Here is a 24,303-nt window from a genome sequence, read left to right on the forward strand (position 1 = left end):
GATAAATACAGAGAAAAGTCTCAAAACCCGGGATTCAAGCCAGTATACCGCTACTGTTTAGTACGTTGCACATGAAGCTACTTAAGTTGCTTATAACTTCCAGACAAACAGGGTGGGATGCTGTGATTATATGACTAAATTCTCAAAAGTTTTTCACTTAAAATTTCAATCCATGAGAAATATTTAATAGTTCTTGAGCTATTTCATGAAAAATGCTTCAAAACAATATATACACCTTGTTGGTGAGTCTGATATGTAACATCATGTAACCTATGGAAAACCCAGCACTCTTCAATAAGAAAATCTCTTTACTATGAAAACTTTTTCGTCAGTCTAAAAAATGTTGTGACAAAGCAGAGTTCGTCACTTGAAAGTTGCTAAATGCAGAAAGAGTTAATTTTACCAAAGAAAACCAAAGCACTGACTTCCAGAACTCTTAAAGAAGATTTTATACCCAGGCTTTGCATTATAATGAATTCTCTATGATAACATGCAAAAAAATCCCTCTGAAACAGCACACTGCAGCAAGTCAATAGCTGTCAGGAACTGGAACTAATAACTCACTCCTCTATTACTGGTACCTAACAGGCAAGAAATCGGGTATTTAATGTGGTCAGCTATCTTCCATATCCTCACCAGTATTTCTTTTGTTAAAATGATCTGATAACAGTGAAGATTCGTACTTTAAGCTAAGTTGGGTGCTTCATCTCTCAGGAAATTTGGTGCAGGATGACAGGCTCTGCAGGAGAAGGATTTGCAGGACCACAGCTATGAGCCTCCTCTCTTTGTAGACTCTGTATGGAGCTTAGTTTCACTGTAATACTCATGTATATTGGAAATTGTCAGTGAAACTTTTCCTCTACCTCAAGAAAAACTGGAATTGCAGACATATCTCTGATTGGAAAGACAAACAGATAATCCCAACTATGGCTGATGTTTCTTATCAGCACCATAAGCCTGTTAGATACTCCTAACTTCACCGAAGTTTGTGAAATAGGGGAGCGTATCAGATATGTGTCAACATCTACATATATGTAAAAAGACACTTTATAAAGTCTTTCATATGTCACTTTTTCAATAAAAAACGTATTTAGTTTGACATGATAGAATTTACATTATGGGTTTTTTTGTAAGTTTAGTCTCTCACACAAATGACATTTCAGGCAGTTGCTTTGTCTGCCCAACCTACTTTAATATTTCTATTTTCATCAGTTCTAAGATTTCTTTTTATTGATCATTTTTCTTTTCTAATCCAGGATATGGTTAGCTCTGAGCTGATACTGCAACTCTGAAGAGAGCAATCCTTCTTCATAAGTCTGTCTGAAGCCAAAAATAGCTCTGTCAGTTTCTGACAGGCTGAACTTAGCCAAGTGAAATGTTTCAACATTTTACCAACTTAATGAACAGGCTTGTTTATAATGTGGACAATTTACTGTTATTGCACACAGACTATTGAATAGATTACGAAATGCATTTGTTTGAGAATGCTGAATATATTAAGTAGTACAGTTTTTGACCAAAGGGCAGTTGTCTTATACACCATAAACAATTTTAAGATGAAATATTTTCTGCCTGTTTAAAATAAAGGAGTGGCTTAACAGTAACGTCTATAACTGTGAAAATACCGGAAGAAAAGAACTTCACAATGTTAAGTAACTAATGTCCAAATCATAGAAATTTGCAAGATGCAAAAATTACCATTAAAAAAATCCTACAATCACTTTAAATATAACTATTAATGCAACACTACTAGAAAAGAGTATGTAGACTAGATATCTACAGATACCTTTAGCACTTTATAGTAGAGGGAGAGGGTTAAAAGTACAAAATAAAAAGTCTAACAGAAAAAGGAGTGCGGGTTAACAATTGCTTACCCTCTTTTCCGCTACCTCATCCTCTCCTGTAGACTCTTTGCCATCGTGTTCATCTCTCAGGGTTGGCATACGTTTTTTGTGTGCTGGCTCTCTGTTTAAAGTTGTATATCCTATGTGTTCATAAATTGGATTTATTGTCATCTTGGCAATGTATTCAGCTGCCTTCGTTTCAATATAAAGAGTAATCAATCCATCTGTCACCAGGTCATGGATGGACTCAAAACGTTTCTCCCCAACAAAGTGCTTTCCATCGTAGTAGAGTCTGAAGTTTCTGGTTTGACTTCCAAATCTGCCTCAATGAAATGGGAAAGTTTTTTTTTAAAGAACGGTAAGCAGAATAAAGAAGAGTAAGCAAGCCTTTGTAAACAATAAAAAACACTTTATCACTTAAAGCTGTGACTATGCTCTGTGTATGGTCAGTCCAGATGAGAATGAAAAACTCAACTACTGTTTAGCACAGATAGGAAGGAGAGATAAACAACAACTGTAGATAGATAGCCAAAACAGTGACTGTCCCAGAAGGAGCTGTTTGTTCTCTTATTCTTTTAGTTCCTTCGTTATCCCATGGAAAAACTGAAAATTACTTCACACTATGACTTTTTTTAGTAGTTTACTACTGCATCACTGTAGTTAATTTGCTTGGCTCTGATATGAAGAGTTCTCATAATAGAGTCCTCTATTACAGTTGATCAATACAGAGTTTTGATGCTGTCTCAGACCTCTGTGCCCCTGCTTGCTTGCAGGAAGAGGCCATTCAGGGTTCAGCTGAGCTTTGGTGCCAACAATTACACTGAAGCAGAACTGCTGCCAGAACCAGAGTAGCACAGGACAAAATGGCACAAGGGCAAGCATTCTTTATTCCTGGCCAAAGGCCAAGGACTAACTCTTCAAGCTTTGTACAAAAGTCCTTCTGTGTTATGCTTGTTAAGTCCTGAGCTTCAAGCAAATCTTTGTAATACACAGAATATATAAGGCAAAGCTATCTGATGCTTGCCATTCTGCAGTCCGGGTAGAATAAGATTTCAATGCAGGCTCTTAGCAGCCACAAGAATGCCAACTTTACCTGAATATTAGCATATTTTTGAAAACTGTACTCAGAATCTGCATCGATTTTCTGTCCCAAAGCAATCTAAATGTGTGAAAACACACCAGTGTTTGCACTTGGCAACAACCAATGCATTTCCTGTGGAGAAGACAGGAGGCAAGAAGCTGCTTTCACAACTCACTCCAGTGTTATTCCTTGGTCAGAGAGCAGCAAGGGTAGCTGCTCAGGGTACTAGGCCCCCTTGTAAGGTTAGATCTGCCAAATAAATATAAAAAACTACATTTTGAAAGGATGGATTGCTTTCATTTTACAATCAAATGCTCCAGAGGAGATCTTAAGTAACAAAGTAAACATTGGTGCTTTGCCGAAGTGGCTCCTTTTCAATGGGGCCTTGCCAAACAGGGGAAAGCATGATTTTAGACCTTGTCTCTCAGATGAAACATTGCACTCTTCTTGCAAATACAGCCAAAACCAGTGTTCTGTGATGTTTTGTTGTTTTTCTCCTGTGTTCTGACTACTAAACCTTCCCATCCCCCTACCAATACTCTTGACAGCAACTAACTTCATAAGCTGCTATTTTTACATAACACTCACATGTGATGGGGCCCTCAGAAATCTGTGTTCTGCTCAGTAAGAGACTATGATGTGTAGGAACTACCTGGGCATTTTACTGGAAAGTAATTGGTACTTCTGTGCACGTATTTATGACAAACACACTAGAAGTTTACTGAATCAAACTGAAAAGCAGAAAATTACAAAATGACAGAAGGAAATACACTTCTACTCAATGCTAATTTCATCACAAGATGCAATTCTGAGCTACTATAAATCATTCAGAAAGTAGAAACATAATGTCCTAAGTTACAGCAGAAGGGGGAGGAACATTTTCTGGCTTGTTCTTTCTGCCCAACATAGTATGTGGCAAACAAGCTTTGACCATGAGATGTGCTCCTTGCATACCCTCTGCTGTCAGAGAAGTCAACACAAGCCAAGAGTGCTCAGCACTTTGCAGAGAAGTGAGCAACCTTCACTGCCTTCTGCTCAAGTCTGTGGGAAGAACGCACACGGAGCACATACAAGCACTATGATGTTAAAGTTTGAAAGGAGAACTGAGTAAGTTTGAAGGTGAAGAATAATGGACCTTAAATGACAGTATGCACTAGTATTGTTTTTATTAACAGATGCAGCAGGTGAAGTGTGGCTCTAATCAGTAACATATGCCCTGATAGTACTTATAGCAGGGTTCTAAACAAGTTGAAGGTCACTTATTACTCTAAGCTTTCCAGAAGAGAAAGTATTACACTAATCTTATCAAGAGAAGATAAGGCACAGAGAAGCTTCTTAGGGCCTATTACTAAGTAAACATGGTGTCTTGATTTAAGTTACATCCTTCAGAGTCTAAACCAAAGTCCTGAAAGACAAGATGGCCAAAACCAAAAGTTCTTAAAGGATTAATCCTCTTCCCATCAGGGTCAGTAGGTATATGGTTCTAGCCCAGCTATATTTTACTGAGCAGTCCCTACGTTGTACATCTGTCCACACTGCACATAAAGCAAGTCTTTGAGAGATACTACAAGGAACTGGATTTCCAAAAGTACATAATCTTTATCCCACTGCTCCTGACTCACATTTCTGCACACAAATATCTCATAGACACTGTTCCACAGTTTTAATTCTTTTATAGCATCCCATGTCCAAGCTCTTTTATCTTGTAAACCTCACAAACAGACTGAAACTTCCTCCTGGATGAATCTCAGGAACTACATATTAATTTGTTTTGGCATATGTAACGTTCCAAAGGTAACTCCAACTTTCTTCATTTAAAATACATTATCCTAATGTAACTACTACCACTTAAAGAAAGGTATTTAGACAAAAAAAATTACTCTGCATCAAGTGTCATAACCACTCAGAAAAGGTGCTTGCATACCAGCTGCAAGAAGTGAATATTCAATGGTTTGCTTTTATCCAATTTTCCATTTGTTCCAAATATTTTTTTTTCTTTCTATTGATTTCCTACTGGCTACATTGTGGAGAAACATATTGTTTTTCAAATGGAATCCTATTAGCAACAAGGAGAAAAAAACAAATCCCAAATCCCCCCCAAATAAATGAAATGTCAATCTTTTTCAAAGACTTTACCATTGTGTCTCAAGATTGTTTACTTCTTTCAAACTCATCTAAATTTCTTTCTGACCACACGATACTGTTAATTGAATTACAGTATGAATGCAAACATACATGTCCAATTGCAAATCATCAATTAAAATGTATTCTTCAGCCTTACTTAAAACTATGGCTTAATTTTTTCCATAAGCAAGAATATTTCCTTATGTTTGCTTTCTATAACGTTGATGCAGCCTGGTTAATTATACATCACCGTGGCAACTAAGTAGAGCCAAGATTTGATATTTCAACTTCCTGATAAGTCTCTTTCCTAAAGGCAAGCATCACTACCAGCTGGTTTTTGTTTAAGAAATAGAAAGCAGGTCACAGATAATGTATGTTCCCTTTTGGTTTAAACAGGGGAACGTTAGATGTTTTCCAAGAAAAAGAAATAGAACTCTGATATGTCAAATAGTCTCATTGTGTCCACTGTGCATTTGTTTGCAAGCAGCAGGGCTAAAGATAAAAGACTTTTTTTATTCCAAGTTGTCTGAAAAGCAATCACTCTGTCTAGTCCCTTTGGTTGCCAGTGGGGCAGAGTGGATAACAACGTGGGAAAACGTATTAAATGGTAGAGCAAATGTGACTAGTAATAAAGGAGTGAGCAGATGAATTAGGTATCATAGCATGAGAAAGACAGGCTTCAGACTCAGCCACCTACTCTGTATGCAGCATCCACTGATGAAACAAAAGGAAGAAGTGAAGGGCTGAGAGTCCATCCACACTTTCTTACCATCTAAGAAGATGGATTTTACAGTCCACATACAGAATTGTACAGTAGCTATTCACCTCATTCACAGGCTATTTTATGATGAGAAGGTATCTAGACAAAGGCATTACTTAAAACGCCTAGCTGCAACCAGACCTTAAAGTTAATGCCCCTCGAGGCTACTTGTGTCCTCATTAGTTTCAAGCAACTTCATACACTGAGAGCTGGGAAATCTTAAATTCTGTACATATGCCTGAAGGTCACCTTGGACTTAATCTTCTCATGGAGAAAAAGCATCTTAACATGCTTTGTAGCTAGAAGACAGAAGTCTCACTTAAAATTAGGCACCAGAATTCCAGCTCTAACTTCTGAAAACTCTTAACCAACACTTAGGCAATCTTGCAATCGAGAATGTCTCCCCAGTCATGTTTTAATCATAACATGATAATTCTTTCATGTGAATGGAAGCAAATTATTCTGCAGATTCTCTTTTGGCCCATTTCCTTGTCAAAGAAAAGCAAGTCTTACATGCAGCCCAAACCTCTCCCACACTGTTATCCCTGAAGGTCTCAACCTCCTGAGAGACATTAATTTTTGATTTGCTAAAATTATTTAACTCTGAGGATAGCCACAGAATTGTGGAACTTGCCATCTTCCTGACCTGCCCGATAAATAAGATCATCTCGAAAACCTTAGCAGTAGTTCACAAGAACACAATATGCATAAATGAAATCAAATGCATTAGGGATTGAAAGTGAAGGTTATTAATTACATAAATGGAGACAAAAAATCCTCATTGTTTGATATGGGTGGGAAAGGTGGCAGTGTACAGTTACTACAGATTGTTGTCCTGTGTTGTCTGGAAGGGCAGCATTGGCTATCTGACTATTGCTTGATGGATGTTAATTAGGTATAAAGTTATACCGATATCCTGATCAGACCCATGCACTGTCTGATTGGTTTAACATTGAAAAAAGCATGACATCATTCAGAACAGGAAACAAATCCTAGAGTTGGAACTACAACTGTCTACCCCAGGCCAACACAGACACAACCTTCAACTCACTTTGTCTAACTTCTATCAAGTAAAGAAACTCAGGTGGTGTGTTATTGACAACAGCTTCCCAGCAGTCTCTCTCAGTTGAGACTGAAGACTGTTTACCTGCATCACTCCCCAGACTTCTTTGCCCAAAAGGGAAACAATATTGTGCAAATAGCATGCTGCAAACAGCGGGCAGTGAGGACCAAAGCAATGGCACTGTCCTGTGGATCATGAGCACTGTCAGGGACAATGAAAGTGAGAGACACAACTGCTCCAGGGCAGTTCAATACCTGTGATGGTGTTCCACAATTAAATCTAACAAAATAAGAAAAGTCTTATTTTTTCTCAATGTCTTCTTTTGCTTTTAATGACTGATTTTCACCATCTCAAACTCTGAACAAATGTCAGCCTATCAAAAACCAAATATGAAGTAAGATCACTCTTAACATTCTTGATCTGTGATAGGTCATCTGAAAAAAAACCTGTTTGGTTCTGAAAAGAAGCTCTTGTATAGACATGTTACCTCTTAGTACTGTGCTTGCATGCCCTATTCCATTTAAAATTCATGTAAGTCCCTGGAATTGATTTGATGATTGAATCAGAATCAATACCAACGTTTTGGGCAATGTTTTACTGCTTTTTCTACTTGTTGAAACCTCCATGCTTCCTGGGAAAAGACGAACTATAGTTAATGATTAAGATGTATCTGAAGTTTATATACACATGGGAAGGTAGCAAAGACCTGAAAAAATCTTCTCTTTAAACTAACGCAGTGTTTGGAAACCCATACTAACGTGCTTGGAATAAACACCTTCTGGAAATATTACTAGAAGGAAAGCTAGGAAGTTTCACAGTTTTATATGAAGAAAATATGTTTCTTTACAAAAAATTTTGAAGAATGTCCTCTAAGAGTTAATTTGTATAACTTCATGCTACTAAGAGCTTTCATGTTATTTTAAAGCAGAACTGCAGGGGTTTTTTTAGGTCATATGTGACATTGTTCTACTTCGAGATTTACTAGAAAAAAACATCATCAGATCAGTAACAGAAACTCCACTGCAATCACACATACCATGGAGATAGAACTGCCATGGCATAATGCTCAAACATCTTCATTTTTCTTTCACTTAGAGCAGCTTTTCTTACAATTCATAGAATCTTAGAATAGTTTGGGTTGGAAGGGATCTTTAAGGGTCATCTAGTCCACCCCCCCACAGTGAGCATTTTCAACTAGATCAGGTTGCTCAGAGCTCTGTCCAACTTGACCTTGAATATATCCAGTGATGAGGCATCTAAAACCCCTCTGGGCAACTTGTTCCATTGGTTTAATCATAAAAAAATGTCTTCCTTTTATGTAGTCTGAATCCATCCTCTTTTAGTTTAAAAGTACTCATGATTGTCACATTTCATTTCTTCTACACGTTTTCCCACACTAAGAGCAACTTTCTCTTAGATTTATCTTACTAGGACAATATGCATATTTTGATTTAGTATATCAAGGAAATCTGAGTGGAAGACATCAAGTGAAAAGTCCTTATCATAAAAGAGCTTTTCAAGTGCAAAAAAGGGGTTTTGCAGAGCAGGGTCGAAAAACATTGGTTTTGTTGTTCTTGCTTTGGATTTGTTTTTTAATGTACACTCTACAGGTTGTTGTTCAAGGTCTCAAAGTTTATATTAAAAAAAAAAAATCTCCCTTAGATTAAAAATAACTACAGTAGGATTTCTGTTCCAGAGAGAATTTGTCAAATCTGATTTGCCTGAAGCCACCGTTAATCCTAACCTTACAATGCAGGTTTACTTAACTTACTTAAAGCTATTACACAATTTGTTACTTACTTAAGTTGTTTTCTCAATGTATTCTACCTCTGATCTTCTTGTAATCACTCACCACTTTCTCATAAATAGTGAGATTCACCAATATACTCATCCTGCTCTCTAGATTTTTTTCCTCTCAAAGCTGCATACCTTAACAATAAACAAGCATAATAATGCAAAATGAAACAGTTCATGCAAATACAGTACACATTATTGGAATTTTTGGTGTAACTATCAGCTCATCAATAAAGAATGATAGTTTTTTATCATTATATTCTGTTTTTCTTGAATAGAGTTTTGTCCTTCATTCAAGCGCAGCACTAGGTGGAGCAAATCTTAATTTATTACTGAAACTTTCAGAGTCATGTACCCATCTCAAGTTATAAAAGAAAAAAAAAAGTTTGATTCTCTTCCTAGTAGCTGTCAGGAGGAACTATACCTAACTCATTCCAGCTACGTGAAGTATAAAAGAGGGAGAAGATAGAGTAAAACTGGGCCAGATAATATTTATTGCTGTCAGTTGTTTTAATGTTTGAATAATTCATAAGTGTTCTGATGAAAACAATTATGAGATTAAACAACAATGTGAGGCTACCATGTGTTATTTTGAAGACATATTTATAAAGGATCCACAGCATATACAGCTGAAGAACTTTTTAGCTTATTGATGAAGCAAAGGAAAAAAGTTGTTTCTCCAAATACAAAAATTATAAACGTGATTTCAAAAGCACACAAAAGAAAAGGCAAAATCAAAAGGACTAACTTGAAGATACATTTCTAACTAGTATTTTCTAAAAGCAATTGAGCAAAAAGGCATTCCAGTAGAACCTGCAGAAGACAGACAAAGGTATGTATCCTTTTGACAGGGGAGGAAACAGGGGAGAAGAGAAGAATACATTGTATGCCATGTACACAAATACACAACTTCATTAGCAACTGATTGAATAATAACTTGACTCCTTACTACTTCAACTCCAACAGTGGTTAGAAGCTTCAAACCAGGTAGACATTATACACCACAAAAACGACATACTACAGCACAGATTCCTGCCCAGGACCTGTGGCTGGAGTAGTTTGAGAGATGGGGTACAACTTTGAGTTCGTCCAGGCTGTTTTTAAGAGATCTTAGGCTTTTGTACTGAAAAGGCATGTGAGACAACATGGGATAGAAAATACCTCCTCTAATGGAGAAATGAGGGATGGAAAACTTCAGAGCCTGATGTCAAGGCATATGTGAAGCCATGAAGTGAGCTCAGATCTTCTGAGCTCCACCACAGTGCCTCACCACAAGCCCAAAGCCTCTACTGTGCAAAAGATTACAGTAGATCCTTGTGACACAGCAGGAACTACAGTCAGAGGTGAAGGACACAGCATAAAATGAACATAAGCTACATGCACTGAGCACAGACAGTTCTTGGACAAGTTACCAAAAATGTTCACAACACCATCAAAGCAGAGACTATTCCTCTGAGAAATGCTGAACTTAACATGAGCAGGAGAAAGACTGCAGCAAACTGAATTGCCAAAGATAAATTAGACACTCCAGCCAAAAGAAAACTGAGCTGACAACAACAACAGATGGGAAGAGGAGGGAAGGAGTACAGGAACACAGCAAGAAGACATGAACCATAAGGAAAAAAAGCATTCCAGTCTGTGGGAGGGCCTAGGTAGCCAGTTAATTACTCATTAAGGTTAGTAGCTATTTATTATTATTCTAAATACTTTAGTGAAGCCACCTTGGCATTGCCCAGGTGCACATACGTAAGGCAGATGACAAACAGGACACCTGTGCTGTTTACTGGTAGCTGAACCTTCCATGTTAGTGACAAAGTAACAGAGTATATCATTTAATATGAATTTTTACACAGGAAAATAAGCTTCTTTTACATGGAAAAATCATTTAAATAGAGGTCCAACTGTTTTGCTTTAAAGCAGAAAAGCAAGCTCCAAAATTTATCAGCATGCTTTCCCCTGGGGCTAGCACTTGCTCGTGTGATGTACCCAGCCAAGAGAATGACAGCTTTAGTTTCAGCAGAATTTAAGCCTTTATAAAAGAAATATTTGGCTCTTCGTAAGAAAAAATAAAAGCCCCTCAAAAAAGTGCCCAGCGTATTAGCTGGCATACCTGTTGTCTTAGCCTATTAAAATAGCTTTAAGCATGAACTGTTTCTTTCATCTAGAAGAAGCCACAGACACCTCAGTGGCCAATTTTTGAAACTTGCCTGAATCTGCACCTATGGAAGTGTGACAGGCTAAGCCTGGGGGAGAAGGAAGAGTCCCTCCCCGAGAGCTTCAGTCAGCCACAGTGGAGGAGCACTTTTGCCACTCCATGAAGAATAAAGAAAACTGAACCAAGTGGGTCAGGCTGAAAAATACTTCTCCCACAGGTAGGTTTGATCACATTTTGGAGCAAGTCTGTTTAACCCAGCAAAGCTTTAAAGTCGGTGTATGTGCCTGTGTCTGTATACACATATGTATATATAGTTTTCCAGGAATATTGGGTGAATATTTTAGAAAGGTTTCCAGAAACTGAGTTGAGCTCTTGCTACTGCTAATCACTGCATTTGCAAATTAGGTAAAAAAATAAACAGCTATAAAGATATGCAAAGTCTAGTCTTTAAAACTGTCTTTAGCATTTTTTCCTACCAACGAGCATGATGTCAGAATACTGTTACCACAGTAAAACGAAGGGATGCAGTCAGCTACTGTTTTTCTGGGCTCTTTCTGACAACTGAATAAGCTGTGCATTCAGGAGAAACTATGACCACATTTTTATCTGTTCATAATTTTAAAACTTAATTCAGCTATAATCACACAGGAAGTTGTTTCAAACACTTCTTCTTTCCCTAATTCCTCTCCCATGTTCCAGCCTGTACAATGAGGCTTTCCAGCAGAATGCAGCTGTACAGTTTTGTCCTCCACATTCAAGAAGCTTTTTGCAGATGTTGAATTTTACACACATAAGTAATCCCATGGCAATCAATGCATGTTCCGGAAGAGCACTACACGTGTGTCCCAAAAGAGCCCACTGAAAATGAACAGTGTTCTGCTTCCAACGTAATTGTCCTCTGAAATTAGAAAGGTTCATTTGCAGTGTTATGTTCTACCAATTATGCCTCCTTTTAAAATACCAGTGGCTAGTTTCTTAATATAATTTCATAATTTAGGGAGAAAGAACATGTGTGTCAGTTTCTTGCATGATCCATATAATTGGTCAACTAAGGACTAGTAGTTTTTGACATTTACTTTGCCTCAAGAATTCTCTCCTGATGACACATAATCTTGCATGTGCCCTAATCCCCAACCATAAAACATGACTCATAATCACAGCTAACATCATTACCATTTTTTTTAAAACATGCAGCAGAATCTTATTTCAATTCATTCTCAGTATCACAACAATAGGATTTGCAAGAAGGGAAACCATGGTAACCAACTAAATGTGCTACAGCAGATATCTGCTCAAAAGAACATGCAGTACCATCACACTTCAACGCCTACCACTAGTACAATCTCTACCCATTTCCTCTTTATCCTCATCCTAATTATTAAACAAGCTCTCAGTCACAAAAGGCTACACTACAAACCATGTCTTATTGTTACTGTCATTTGCTATAGGTCCTAGCATTAAGCACTGTGATACTCTTGTGCCAAATTTAAAAGCAGATCTAATACCTTCAGGAGCTAATTAGGAATTTTCAGTTCTTTTCATCCATTTGGAACATCTAATTAACATTACAATGTATTTTATGTATCTTTATTGTGACAAAGACTTGCTGATATGTATGGACACGTATATATACATATACCTACAGCAATTTTCTCTTGTTAGTAATTTTTTTTTAAGCTCTGGGGCTGCAAAAAATTTTCAGTGGTATTCTTTGACTAATGAATTAGTAAACATTGCTGAATTCTGCTGACCTCTTTTTTTTTTTTTTTAAAAAAAAAGCTATGTGAAAGCATGTCCAGGATTAACTACAAGTATTAAATATAGTAGGGTACTGATTTGCTGCTCTCATTTGTGTTTATGCCTCATTCTATCTAGTGTCTGAACTGACATAATTTCACAGGCCGTCTTAGGCTCTGAGCATCAATTTTATTTGAAAGACAGTTCTTAATACTTAGCCAAACTCACACTCTTAAAACAACATTTAAGTTATCATTTGCTTTTTCCCTAAGGACATACTTCTACCTCTATTACAAATTCTAATAAGTTTGTGTTCTGAAAACAAAAGCTCTTTTCTTTCAAATTTAGATTTAAAAGGTAGTCTGGCTTGAAAAGAAAGTCATGATGCAAATTAGTTGCACAATAATGGACAAAACTAGACAAAAATAGCTCATCAAAAGATGATCAAAATGCAGCTTCTTATATCATGGGAAAGCAGATTTTACAGTAACTCACTGTCAACCCTTATAACTGAAAACCTTTTTTGGGTAAGAATTACTTTTTCTACCTTATTAAAGAAGAAGAAATATTCAAAATCTTCACTTTGAACTCAGCTAACTATTCCACAGCATTGCACCAACAGTACTTGACTACGTCAGTTAAGCCTGTGAAAGCTATTATTTGTCGTGGCCTATACTTGGTCATTTAATCAGTGCTAGCCCGTGTCCGTAGCTATTGCAGCTTAGGAATAAGATCTTTAGATCTACTAAAGCTAGTTCTACAAAAGCATCAGAGCCTAATGCTCCACAGTGGTCAAAAATTCATTTAGAAAGGTTTAAAGAATAAAGGAAGAAAACTCTATGGCCCACTTAATCTTGAACAGGATGTTCAGTGCTGGTCCACTCATCTCCAAAAGATCATCACAGAATAAGAGAAAGACAATGGGATGATGAGGTATATGGAACGCCTTCACTAAAAAACCCAAATGCATAGCTTAGGACTTATAAACCTGTAAAAAGAACAATAACGGGGATGTGAGTGACATGGAAAAAGGTAAATGGAGATCAATTGTTCATCGTTTCTCATAATACAAAACCTGTGAGCATCCAATAAAATTGTGAGATGGAATCTTCAAAAAACAGATGTGGCTTCCCATAAAGCATAGTTAAGGCATGGAACTCATGCTACAGTTGCAGACAGCAGTCTATGAGAGTGAAAAAATGTGCTCGGAAAGCCACTAGATGAAAAGCAGAAATTGTATTATCAGCAGCCCGAAAAAATAGCAAAGACAACAATCCTGCTCAGAAGTACCTGAGCAGTAAATTTTCAGAGGCTGGGCAAGCACATCAGAAAAATACTACTACATGTTCATCTTGTTCTTAGACTTTTCTTTCAATATCTGCTATTAGGAGCTATCAAAGAGTGGACACTGGACTGGACTGTGAACTAGTTCTTTGATCTGACCCAGTGTGTTCATAGACGGAGAATTTCCTAACACAGTAACAGAAACACGTGATTGTGAAGAAATTCTTCACAAATAATTCTCTCTCTCCAGATCTGCCTATTTTATGATGACTTCAGGCATCCCTTAGAGTAACTTAGTAAGAAGTGAGATGCAGAAGAGCTGTTTGTAATGGTCCATAAAAGAATCCTCATGCACCAACTGCTTTTGCATTCTGTGCATTTTGGCTGTAACTGAAGGCTGTAGCTTATTGTGATTGTCTGTTTCACATCTCACAGAAAAAGTGTTTTTTGTAACTGTGAATTCTGTCTGCCTACAAAGCAGTTATTATTTGTGAACAGTTTATTCTTTATCTTTTAGGAAGTTTGTTTAACAAGTGGAAATCTTCAGCGTGAAGACAATTTTCCAGAGATGCTCACTATTAGTACAGTCTAGAAGGGAATGAACAATGAGGGTAGAGACAGAAGAAGAGAGAATGTCAAAGCTTTTTCCCTGTAATATAGCCCTCTGTGAGGTGATCTTCTGTAATGATTCCAGAAGGAGATAAATACTCACTTTACAGAGCTGAGCTAGGGTTCATTAATCTCTATCAGATTTGTGGCATAGATGATGATGTATTCACAAATACAATGTTTGGGCAGTCACAATAAGGATACTGAGTTCTACCCTAGTGTCTCACCTAGCCTGCTCTGTAACCAAAGATGCTCGTTTTTAGCATTTTTTCTTTCAATTTCACTTAGAAACTTTACCAACACAGCAGATACTTGATGCTGAAGTTAATTAAGTAAACTGTGATATAAAATAAATCAACAAAAACCATTAGGATATCTCCCTTTTTTAATTCCAAGGGCAGAGGGTGTGGTACCTTCACTTAATTTAGTAATGCCAAACCAAAATATTGCACAAAACAGAACTACAGTTGGAACTAAATTCAAAGTAACACCAATGGCTTGTATGAGCATACTATTGAGATTTTAGACATCAGCTACAACAGCTGATGGAATCAAATGTAACATTCAAACCGTTCCATAATGACTTGAGGGGTTTGGCTGGTTTGTGTTCTCAGGACAAAACATGGAAAGCTGGTTTTTTTCCATTGCAGAAACGAAGACTGGAAATATTTTGTTACAGAGACATCACACCTTGCCACACAAAGGGTTATGATCCTGTTTCACTAAACTGCTCTTCACGACTGGATGCACTGGGTGTTTCAGGATTCCCAGGCACGCTGACACAAATGCAGGAAAGAAGACATCTGCCAGAGCTGGGCATGCTGAGCAGTCTCTATTACTGAACTGCCTGCCCCCCAGCAGAAGAAACGCAAACTACAAGAAATGTGAACCCTGTCTCAGTGGCAACAGCAGCTGATCACACCCAATATTTCCACAAGAATTTTAAGTCCTGATGAACTAGGATTTTGTGATGCAATCACACTTCATAGGTAGTTTCCAATTTGTCCTAATCAGAACTGACAGATTGTCAAAATCAGACAAGTTGGGCAACAAACATATATGGCGAGAAATATGTTGAGCAGATACACAGAAATATAGATGGAACCAAGTATTTCTGCCAAGAGTCGATGGTTACCTTCAAACACATAAATTTTACTCAACATTTTCTATGCATTTTCCAAAGCACATGTGAAAAACTATCAGAAAACACAGATATTCTGTTTTATATTTTGTGACTATGTTATTTATTGCAGGATGAGAGTATCTCTTCACCAGGGATATGATATGATATTTCATAAAATGCTGTAATACTTGTTCTGTGCTTGCATCTTTATATAAAACTGACCAAGCCTTCTTTCACAAAAGTCATACAGAAGTTATCCTAAAATTAACACGACTACTGAAAAACAGAGTGGCATTTAGGCCAAATGTGAAAAGATGACATTGACTCACACAGCTAGAAAAGAAAGGGTGAAATCAGAGACCCTGAAGTCAATCAAAGTCTTCCACTGAACTGGGAAATATTTTGCACGTACATACCATCCTACTGACAAGCTCCATTTCTGGCCATGGAGTCAACATTCTGAAGTTCTTGCTGGGATTATCTAAGATGCCGACAGAGCTACCTTTGCTGTCTGGCAGTGTGGTGACACAAACATAAATAATGGTTTCAAAAATTACAGGTACAATTACATAACGTTATCACAGTAATCACAGCAAACTTCCCACAGTTAGAATGGACAGGCTACGGAAATTCCCTAGCCTTTAAGAGATGCTACAATGTCAGCAACACAATCATGGGTATATTCCGCATCTATAATTCCAGGGAGGAGAATAATCCAAACTGAGCAAAACTCTGCCTCTAGTCAATGGAAATGCAGACTCCTGCTACCCTTCCTATTACAGAGAAAAAGAAATCCTGGTGGCAGAATTCCCATGTGTGGAAGACACTGTGCGGCAGTTCACAGAACACTTTCACCTAAGGTATGAAAGCAGAGACCCTTATTTGTGTACTTTAAAGGCCAACATTACTTGCTGTGGGATGGAAAGTAGCCACCTGGACTACAGCCCTTAAAGTACAAGTCACTCAGCTAGCACTACAACATAACGAAATGGCTGCCACACGCTGCAGTTTCGGATCCAGAGGTGTTTAGCCAAATGCTGAATTTCCTTAAAATAAATCAATGATAACAGCTTTGCTATCATTTGAAACTGTTCCCCAAACTGATCACCAACAGCTATCTGTTCTCTTTTATACTGAGTATAAAAATAGGTTTTACTGCTTTCAGAGTTTTTTCCAGTTTGAAGGAGATACCATCAAATCTAGAAAAAAACCCATCTTTTGGCCTACTGGACTGGAGGAGCATTTTAAAAGCAAGTTATAGCAATACATTGTGCAGGATACTCAGCAGCTTTATCTTTCACAGTCTATAGGTCCTGTGATGTCTGCACCATCAGAAGCAAGGGGCAGGAGTTTTGTCTTTAAGCCAAGTCTTGTTACAACTGTTTTTTTTTAAATTGCAAGAACAGAGATCAATGAAATGGAGTATTAGACCCTAATAAGCAACACTGATTTATTTACTCAGTTAATCCAAACCCATATAAATGTCAATGTTTCTACTTGGAATCTTACTACTATAGAAAGAAATATCACAGTAAAATACATCTTTTTTTTCCCCTGAAAAACTAATTAATCACAACCTATTATTGTAAAATATTCTTTTTTTAATTATAATCTTATTTTATCCATAAAAAACTTCCAGTAACTGCATCTTCTTCTTCAATGTTTTTTTGTCACGTTTAGATTTAAAACACTGCCAGTAATCCCATCTGAGTACTTAGGTGTACAGCCCACGCCAAAATAACCTCTACTACCTTAAACATAATTAAACTACTTAAAACTTACAACTCTAAGGTTTTTTTTTCAGTTTTTTACTTATAACTGATCCACTTGCCAGAATTCTGCAGAGTGAGGAAACATTTCTGCAAACATTGTTGTTAACAGGTGTTCAGATAAAAAACACCTGATTTATTTGCCATGCCACATAGGGACTAGAGAGAACTAATTGCTCTTCAGCAACATCTAGCTAGTTAGTAAACCACACAGTAGCCTAGTCAGGTGAACTCATAAGATGCCTTTTATTTCTTGACCACCTGGTCTCCCAATGTCTACAGGGTGTCATATCTGTAACATAGTGGGAGAAGGGTAAAATGAAGCACCACCGGCAAAGACACAATTACCATTATCCTGATGGTGCAAACAATAAGGAATGCTAGCACATCAGAAAGGGTTATGGATAGTTAAGGATAGCCAATCTGTAACTAGGGTAAAAAAGCACCATGATTTTAAATAAAAATTAAAGCAATCACAAGGAAGTTTAAGCACTGTGATCCACAACACAGTATAATCTTTTGAATATTCTATAAATTTTAAAATGAAATATTAATTACTAACCTTAATGCTAAAGTGTAGGTTCCAGGTTGCCGTTGGCTTTCACGAATGAGATAGCTTCCCTCTGCAACACTTAGCAATTGGTCAGCTTCCTCCCTTGAGATCATCCCATGGAATCTAAGGGACAAAGACTTCTTGAAACACATGCCTTTTAACTTTTAAATCACCTTTTCCACTTCCTTCAAAACCCACCAACCACGGTAATCAAAACAGAAATAAAAGAGACCAATTTGCAGGAATCTACAGTTTAAATTAATCTCCCTTTCTGCCTGCATTTAAGTCACTTTAAATGGTTTAGAAAGGCCTCTGTGTAAGAAAAAAGTACATTGTTTTTTAACGTATCGGTTTAATATGTAAAAATAAATCCATTTTCTCCTTTTGGTATCACATGTTTTGTTCAGTGGCATGCAATCCAACATTTTGCAGCATTCAGAGATATCATGGCAACTTGCTAAAACCTTGGGGACTGCATATAATCTCAGTAATTACTGATGTAATAACCTAGCAACACTACACATCTTTTAGCAAAATACACACAAGATCTGCTTTGTCTCCCCACACTAAATCTAACTATCTTTGCCTTGGTGATCTCAAATAGAAGACACATATATACTGCACACTTATATTGCATTTGTGATTCAAATATTTTTTTTCCTGCACACAAGCATATTTTGAAAAAGCCAACTGGAAGCAGAGGTAGACAAAGACAACACCCTGAAAGCACAGAAACCTGTTTTCTCACTTAAGGTAGCACTCAATGATATCCATATCCACCAGAAAACACATCTTTAATTTTAGGTGATGGTGCTACAATAATAATCTGATGATGACCAAGACATACTGCTGTAAAAGACAAAGAAGATACAGAGGGCCCAGGGAAAACACTGGCAACCTTTTCTGTGACTTTTATCAGCCAATGTTTCCCGATAAACCACTTTGACCTGTATGTTACTTACTCTCTTCCATAGTACTTGGGTCTGTTCTCTACCTAGAAGAAACAACAGAAATTGTGAAGTTTCATAAAAAGTGAACCCATACAACACTAAGCATATTATCCATGATATGGTATGATATGGATATGTGAAAATATAAACAATCTCAGGATTTTCCCTCTGGGTGGAATATAGGGAAACCGAAGGCAGACCTTTGTGAAACATTGCACTTCTGAGTGGCTTAAAATGGAGTGGGAGACAATGAATCGCTTGGATCATATCATCCTCAGGGCTCTGATAATACAAACTGATGCCATTAAGTATTGTTTGTACAAGCTGTCAAGAAGGGGAAACAAAAGAATCATTTCATGAGTCCACTAATACAGAGAAGCATCCATAAAATTCTTAAAAGTTACCTTAACAAGTTACCTTCCATCATAGAGCTGTTAGTGTCAATGCTGCAAAAAATTAAACTGTTACTGTATCCCCTCAGAGTGAGGGCAAGTGATAGATTAAGTGATCAAGTGCTTAAGTCTTGCACTTCTTAACTTCACTATGCTGTGTGATCTGCTGTATCATCTAAAAGAACTCAATAACAGGTATGCATGTGTTATGCTGTTTAACATCAGTCTGTCTGCGCTCTAGAGACCATACGGTGTAAATGCACAAAACACGCAAGGGTGTCAGAACACAATTTGCCTGCTGACTTATCTGCAATTGTCCAGGAAGTTTACAGACAAATGAGGAACTGCAGACCTCCCAGAAATCAGTTCAATAATCTAACCTAACGGATTATCTCTCCTTGATAAATTTAAAGGAGGAAATTCTTTGGTGAGTAAAATTGAATAATTATACAACCTAAACTACAAGGGTATAAAAGGATCCATCTATAACAAAACACAATAAAGTGCAGTAAAATGACACTTTAGTTTCTTTTTTTCATCTTTTCAGAAAAAAGCTCATTAAAATTAGCACTTCTCACTGAAGCATAAAGATTTCAAGTGTCTAAAACAAAAAAACCCCACATCCTGGTGTACAGTCTAATAACAACTCTTCCATATTCCCAGCAAATAAAAAGCTATTGTCATGGTTCACCACTTTTGAAAAAATAATTCCATCACACTGCAAAAATGTATACCAGTGTGAGAACTGTTTTCCGAGGACCTGAAGAGACTGAATCATTTCCAGACAGAAAAAAAAGAGTCTTACTTATTTTTTGTTAAATGTAGGCTATTTGTTCAAGAAGATAGGAAGATAGTAAAATGAAAGGAGAAAAAGTGAAAGCATTTTATTGTTGTTATTATAGAAACCTGCAACAACTCCTAACTAAAACCTTCAAGACTCTAGTCTCAGGCAGTTGTTAAAAAAGGAATCTTGTCACGACTAAGATTTTGTAGTCTATTGAGATTTTGTATTTATCTCAGTGAACACAGTGAATTTATATGACATTACTGGAAAATTCATATAGGCAAAAGCATTCCATTTCAGAAATGGATTAGTAATGTGACAAGGCATCTTCAGAGTACTTTCAAATCCTAAGACAAATTATATATTAGACTCTGTGTGCAAACACTTGAAAATGTGAACTGGCAAATGACTAGAGCAAAGCACCATGGAAAAGCTCTGCTGGATTTGCAGGCAATTGCAGCTGGGTTTGCAGTACATCATGGTAGATGGTAAGTTAAAGAGGAAATTAACCACTTCTTTTAAACACTGACTCTCTACTGATCAATTTTAGCAGCTCACAAAAGCTTCATTATAAATGTTAATGTGTAACACTGTTTACTTGTGTTAAGACTCAGTGCAACTGGAACCCCAGTTCACTGAGTTTTACCACCTGGGGTTTTTTTGGTGGTTTGGTTCTTTTAGTAACTTTTACAATTTATGATAGTATTAGGATTTCTTGACATTGAGATCCAATGCACATATTTAGATTCTAAGGCAGCTCCATCAGAACCCAGCTGTGTCCTTCTACTTCACTTGGGGTTAGCTGGGCTACATACACAGAGTCCATGGGAACTTACTAAGACACCCAGATTTCCCGTAAGCCAAATGTACTATGTAAGACAGTAAACACTGTTCTCTAGCTTTCTATAGCACTTCTTACAAGTATCAGTACACCAACTTCACTCATACCAACTTCGGCACAAAAAGCAGCACAACACTTTTTCTTAACTTTGGGTATCCTTAGCTGCAACAGAGAGAAGTGACATGCAGCTTTCTTGTCTTTTGTGCCTGTCTGGACTTTACAAAATTCATGACAGACTACATTTCTACAAACTGCAATTGCAGGCACTCCACTTTCATATAAGCACTGAAAGCCAAAGCAGTTCAGTTCAAGAAGCTTCATTAGCGTATCTTTCACACTCAGTCTGACTCAAGTTACAGAGATAAAACCAAAATACCCATCTGGACTGGAAGTACAATGCACCTAAGAAGCCAAATACATTTTAAAATAAAATCAAAGCAGTAGCAAGAAACTGGTCACTTTAACTAAAGTTTTTAGCCAAAAATAGTGTAATTGTGCTCTGCAGAGTTTCCTTCTGATCTGGCACTATTTTTGGACCAAAGTGTTGTTGAGCATGAGTAAAGATAGCCTTAGCTACTTCATTTTCTCTATATGCAGTGAAGAACAGCTGAATGCTAATTCTTCTAACTTCTCAGAACTTTTTATTTATGGGGGAAAAAATACTATTGCTGTTTGGCCTGTGTTTGGCGCAGTTTTAAAAAATGGCTTTTAAGAAAAAATAAATCAAGATATTCGGTTTTAACGTGCTTATTTGTACAGCACTGACACAGAGGCCACAGGAAAGGTGCAGGTCTCACTATGATACCTGCAAGAAACACAAAGGTCAGTGAGATATCCACTGTTTGATTTTGCAAACTGAGGTGATGAAGCCAGAGAAACCATGTTTACAAACAGCTAACTGGAGCAGAGCTGGCAAGCTTTTGGAAAAGAGCTTAGTTAGGATGAAAGTTAGAAAGTCATTCTGGGTGAATACCATACAGATAAAGCCATCTTTTGAAAACTTTTCTAACAAGGATGTGCATTGTATATGTCCAGTGTATGCCCAAGTTTCTTGAGGCCATTTTCACAAAACTACATTGAGATGGTGTTTAACAGGCTTGTTAACAACTAGCACTGATTTAGGATGAAGTCTTGTAATAGGATGGAAAAGGACAGTGATTTTAATGCTGTCCATCATTTGTCTGCTTGATTTTTCTTTTCCTCAAATAGTTAAAATTTATCATGGAGTGCCTTCATACAGCAGTGAGTGATGCCCTAAATCTGCCTGCACATGTATGCATAGTCACACAGGTATATAAAAGACTGTATGTACAACAAATACAAATTCCAGGGAGGTAATACAATATTAATTGGACGAACAACATTACAATTTGGGTGTAAACCTCATGCAGAAGTCAAACATCCTTAGAATGTTACAGAATCATCAGCTTTACAAATGGACATCATACAGTGTTAAAAGCCTTGGCTCTGCTGCACCTTCACAGTAAGAAATCCCAAATGAATGCAATGCTCTTTTTACCTCTGTAACTCCACTGATCTGTATGTTGCTCTGATATGAAGCTGGCGTAACAGAGCAGAAACTTGAATTCTCTGTATTTTAGAAGCATTTCATGTTAAATAGGTCATTCTGTTGAATACATCTCTCAGTATCAGCACTTGCACAATATGTGCCTTTGCATCTTAAATAAAAGGCTGGGTATTTTTACAGTGTGATTTCCAATTATTCTTTAATAAGTGCTTTTTCCCCTAATCATCACTCTTGCTTATGTCAACAAGTGGAATACAATAAGGCAAGAAGAGCCATTTACGTGCTAATACCTTACCAAATTACATGGTATTCCCTCCCCCTGACCTCTTTGATGTTCTCTGGACCAAAATTCTCTTCCTAATATTTATGAATTTGTTTACACAGCTGAATAATTCAACCACTTAGGAAAAGATCCTGCTCCCCATTGACTCATGCATGGCTGCTAATAGAAATCCAGCTGAGAAAGAACAGATCACAAAGCTCAACACTAGCAGGAGAGGCTGAGACCAGAGAGAAAGGTTAAATACGTTACTGCTTGCTGAATATATTTTCACTGCAAATCTGTCTCAGCTGCATAAATTGTTCAACAGATATAATGAAAAACACTTGCATTATAACAAATTAATGCAGAGGTAGAGAATGTACACTGATTATGCATTTCAATTTTACCTTTATTAGGTAAAAATAATCTTCGAAGAGCTTTTTTTTTTGTAAATGGATTCTTTAATGAGAAAATGTGTAATTTCATATGTTCTGTTCTGCAGCTAAATACCTGCAACTGAAAGATCCTTTCATAGCTCTATTTTATTTACTTCAGTCCTCACTAGTGTCTAAAACCTGCAGGTTTTATTTCTCAAAGCTTCTACAACTATGTTAATAGCGCAGACAGGTTTAATCTGCAGTTCAAGGGCTGGGATGAAGCTATTTAAAATACAGAATGTCACACTCCTTTTTTATTCCCTGTGACACAGAGAACGTTTTACACTTATTTAAAGTTTATCATATGTTAAAATCTTCTTTTGAAATAAATTCACAGAAATACGATATTATAGATAATAAAGTGCTGCATGCATTTATTCAGCAATGACAGGACTTAGCAGAAGTGTTTTGATTGCTTGTGGCATTTTTGCCAGTCCCCTATTAACTCTGTAACAGACTACTACTTTATAGAATTGTACCAGGAGGACCTCTGTGTAGGGATGCAGTAAGCTCAGACACTCTCTGAAGAGCTTACATAATTAGTTTACGCAGGACATCACCCATCCATAGCAAATCTTCCTCCCTGAAACAGTCCAACTTTTCAATTTGCCACCTGTACAATAGCTAAGAAAATTTAATAATTAACAGTATTAAAATTCAGTGATAATGAGGATGAGAAAATTATAGTGATCATTGTGGTTTGTATTTGAAGAAGCTTTATACAGATGCTTTTATATTTCACTGGCAAGAGGAAGTCTTTTGTTTGACCCTAAAAAGAAGACAATCTAGATTTGATCAACAGCTGAAGGATTTCCAGCACTCCAGAGGCAGAAGACATTTTTAATTTTCAGATACTGAATACAAATGCGTATCTCTGCTTATTTGACTGGACAGGCTATCAATATTCCAAGAAATACTAGGAATGAGAACTTTGTATAAAATTTACTTGTGACTACTTATTACCTAGGGCAAAAAAAACCCAAAGCACTTCTCTGCAGTCAAAGTAGTGTGGAATAAAATGCCAACAGATCTTATTAAATATGACAGATCCCTTTATCAGTTTACAGTTTATCCCTGACTACAGGCTATGTATCCATTGTGCGGTTGAGATGCAAAAGAATTGCAATTATGTTATTGGCTGTAAGGTTTCCTTAACTGTTCTGGTACTTTCCCACTCCTTACATTTCTGTGTTTTTTGATTGATTTTTTCCTT

At 37.0% G+C, this 24,303-nt stretch overlaps 1 protein-coding gene across 4 annotated transcripts in view; it reads right to left on the minus strand.

The window, feature by feature from the left end:
- The window catches only part of CHN1 (chimerin 1), a 106,349-nt gene that overhangs the window by 55,176 nt on the left and 26,870 nt on the right, over window positions 1-24,303 (minus strand). For 2 of the 4 annotated variants that reach the window (XM_062004602.1, XM_062004606.1), the window contains 3 exons: window positions 18,859-18,890; window positions 17,906-18,019; window positions 1,875-2,163 (listed from right to left, as the gene is read on the minus strand). In XM_062004602.1, the coding sequence (XP_061860586.1) occupies window positions 1,875-2,163; window positions 17,906-18,019; window positions 18,859-18,890 (435 nt within the window). The remainder of the gene's footprint in view (window positions 1-1,874; window positions 2,164-17,905; window positions 18,020-18,858; window positions 18,891-24,303) is intronic. The other 2 variants (XM_062004603.1, XM_062004605.1) reach the window with 2 other exon arrangements.

This window comes from Colius striatus, chromosome 11 (assembly GCF_028858725.1).
Source record: "Colius striatus isolate bColStr4 chromosome 11, bColStr4.1.hap1, whole genome shotgun sequence".
NCBI classification, from domain to species: domain Eukaryota; kingdom Metazoa; phylum Chordata; class Aves; order Coliiformes; family Coliidae; genus Colius; species Colius striatus.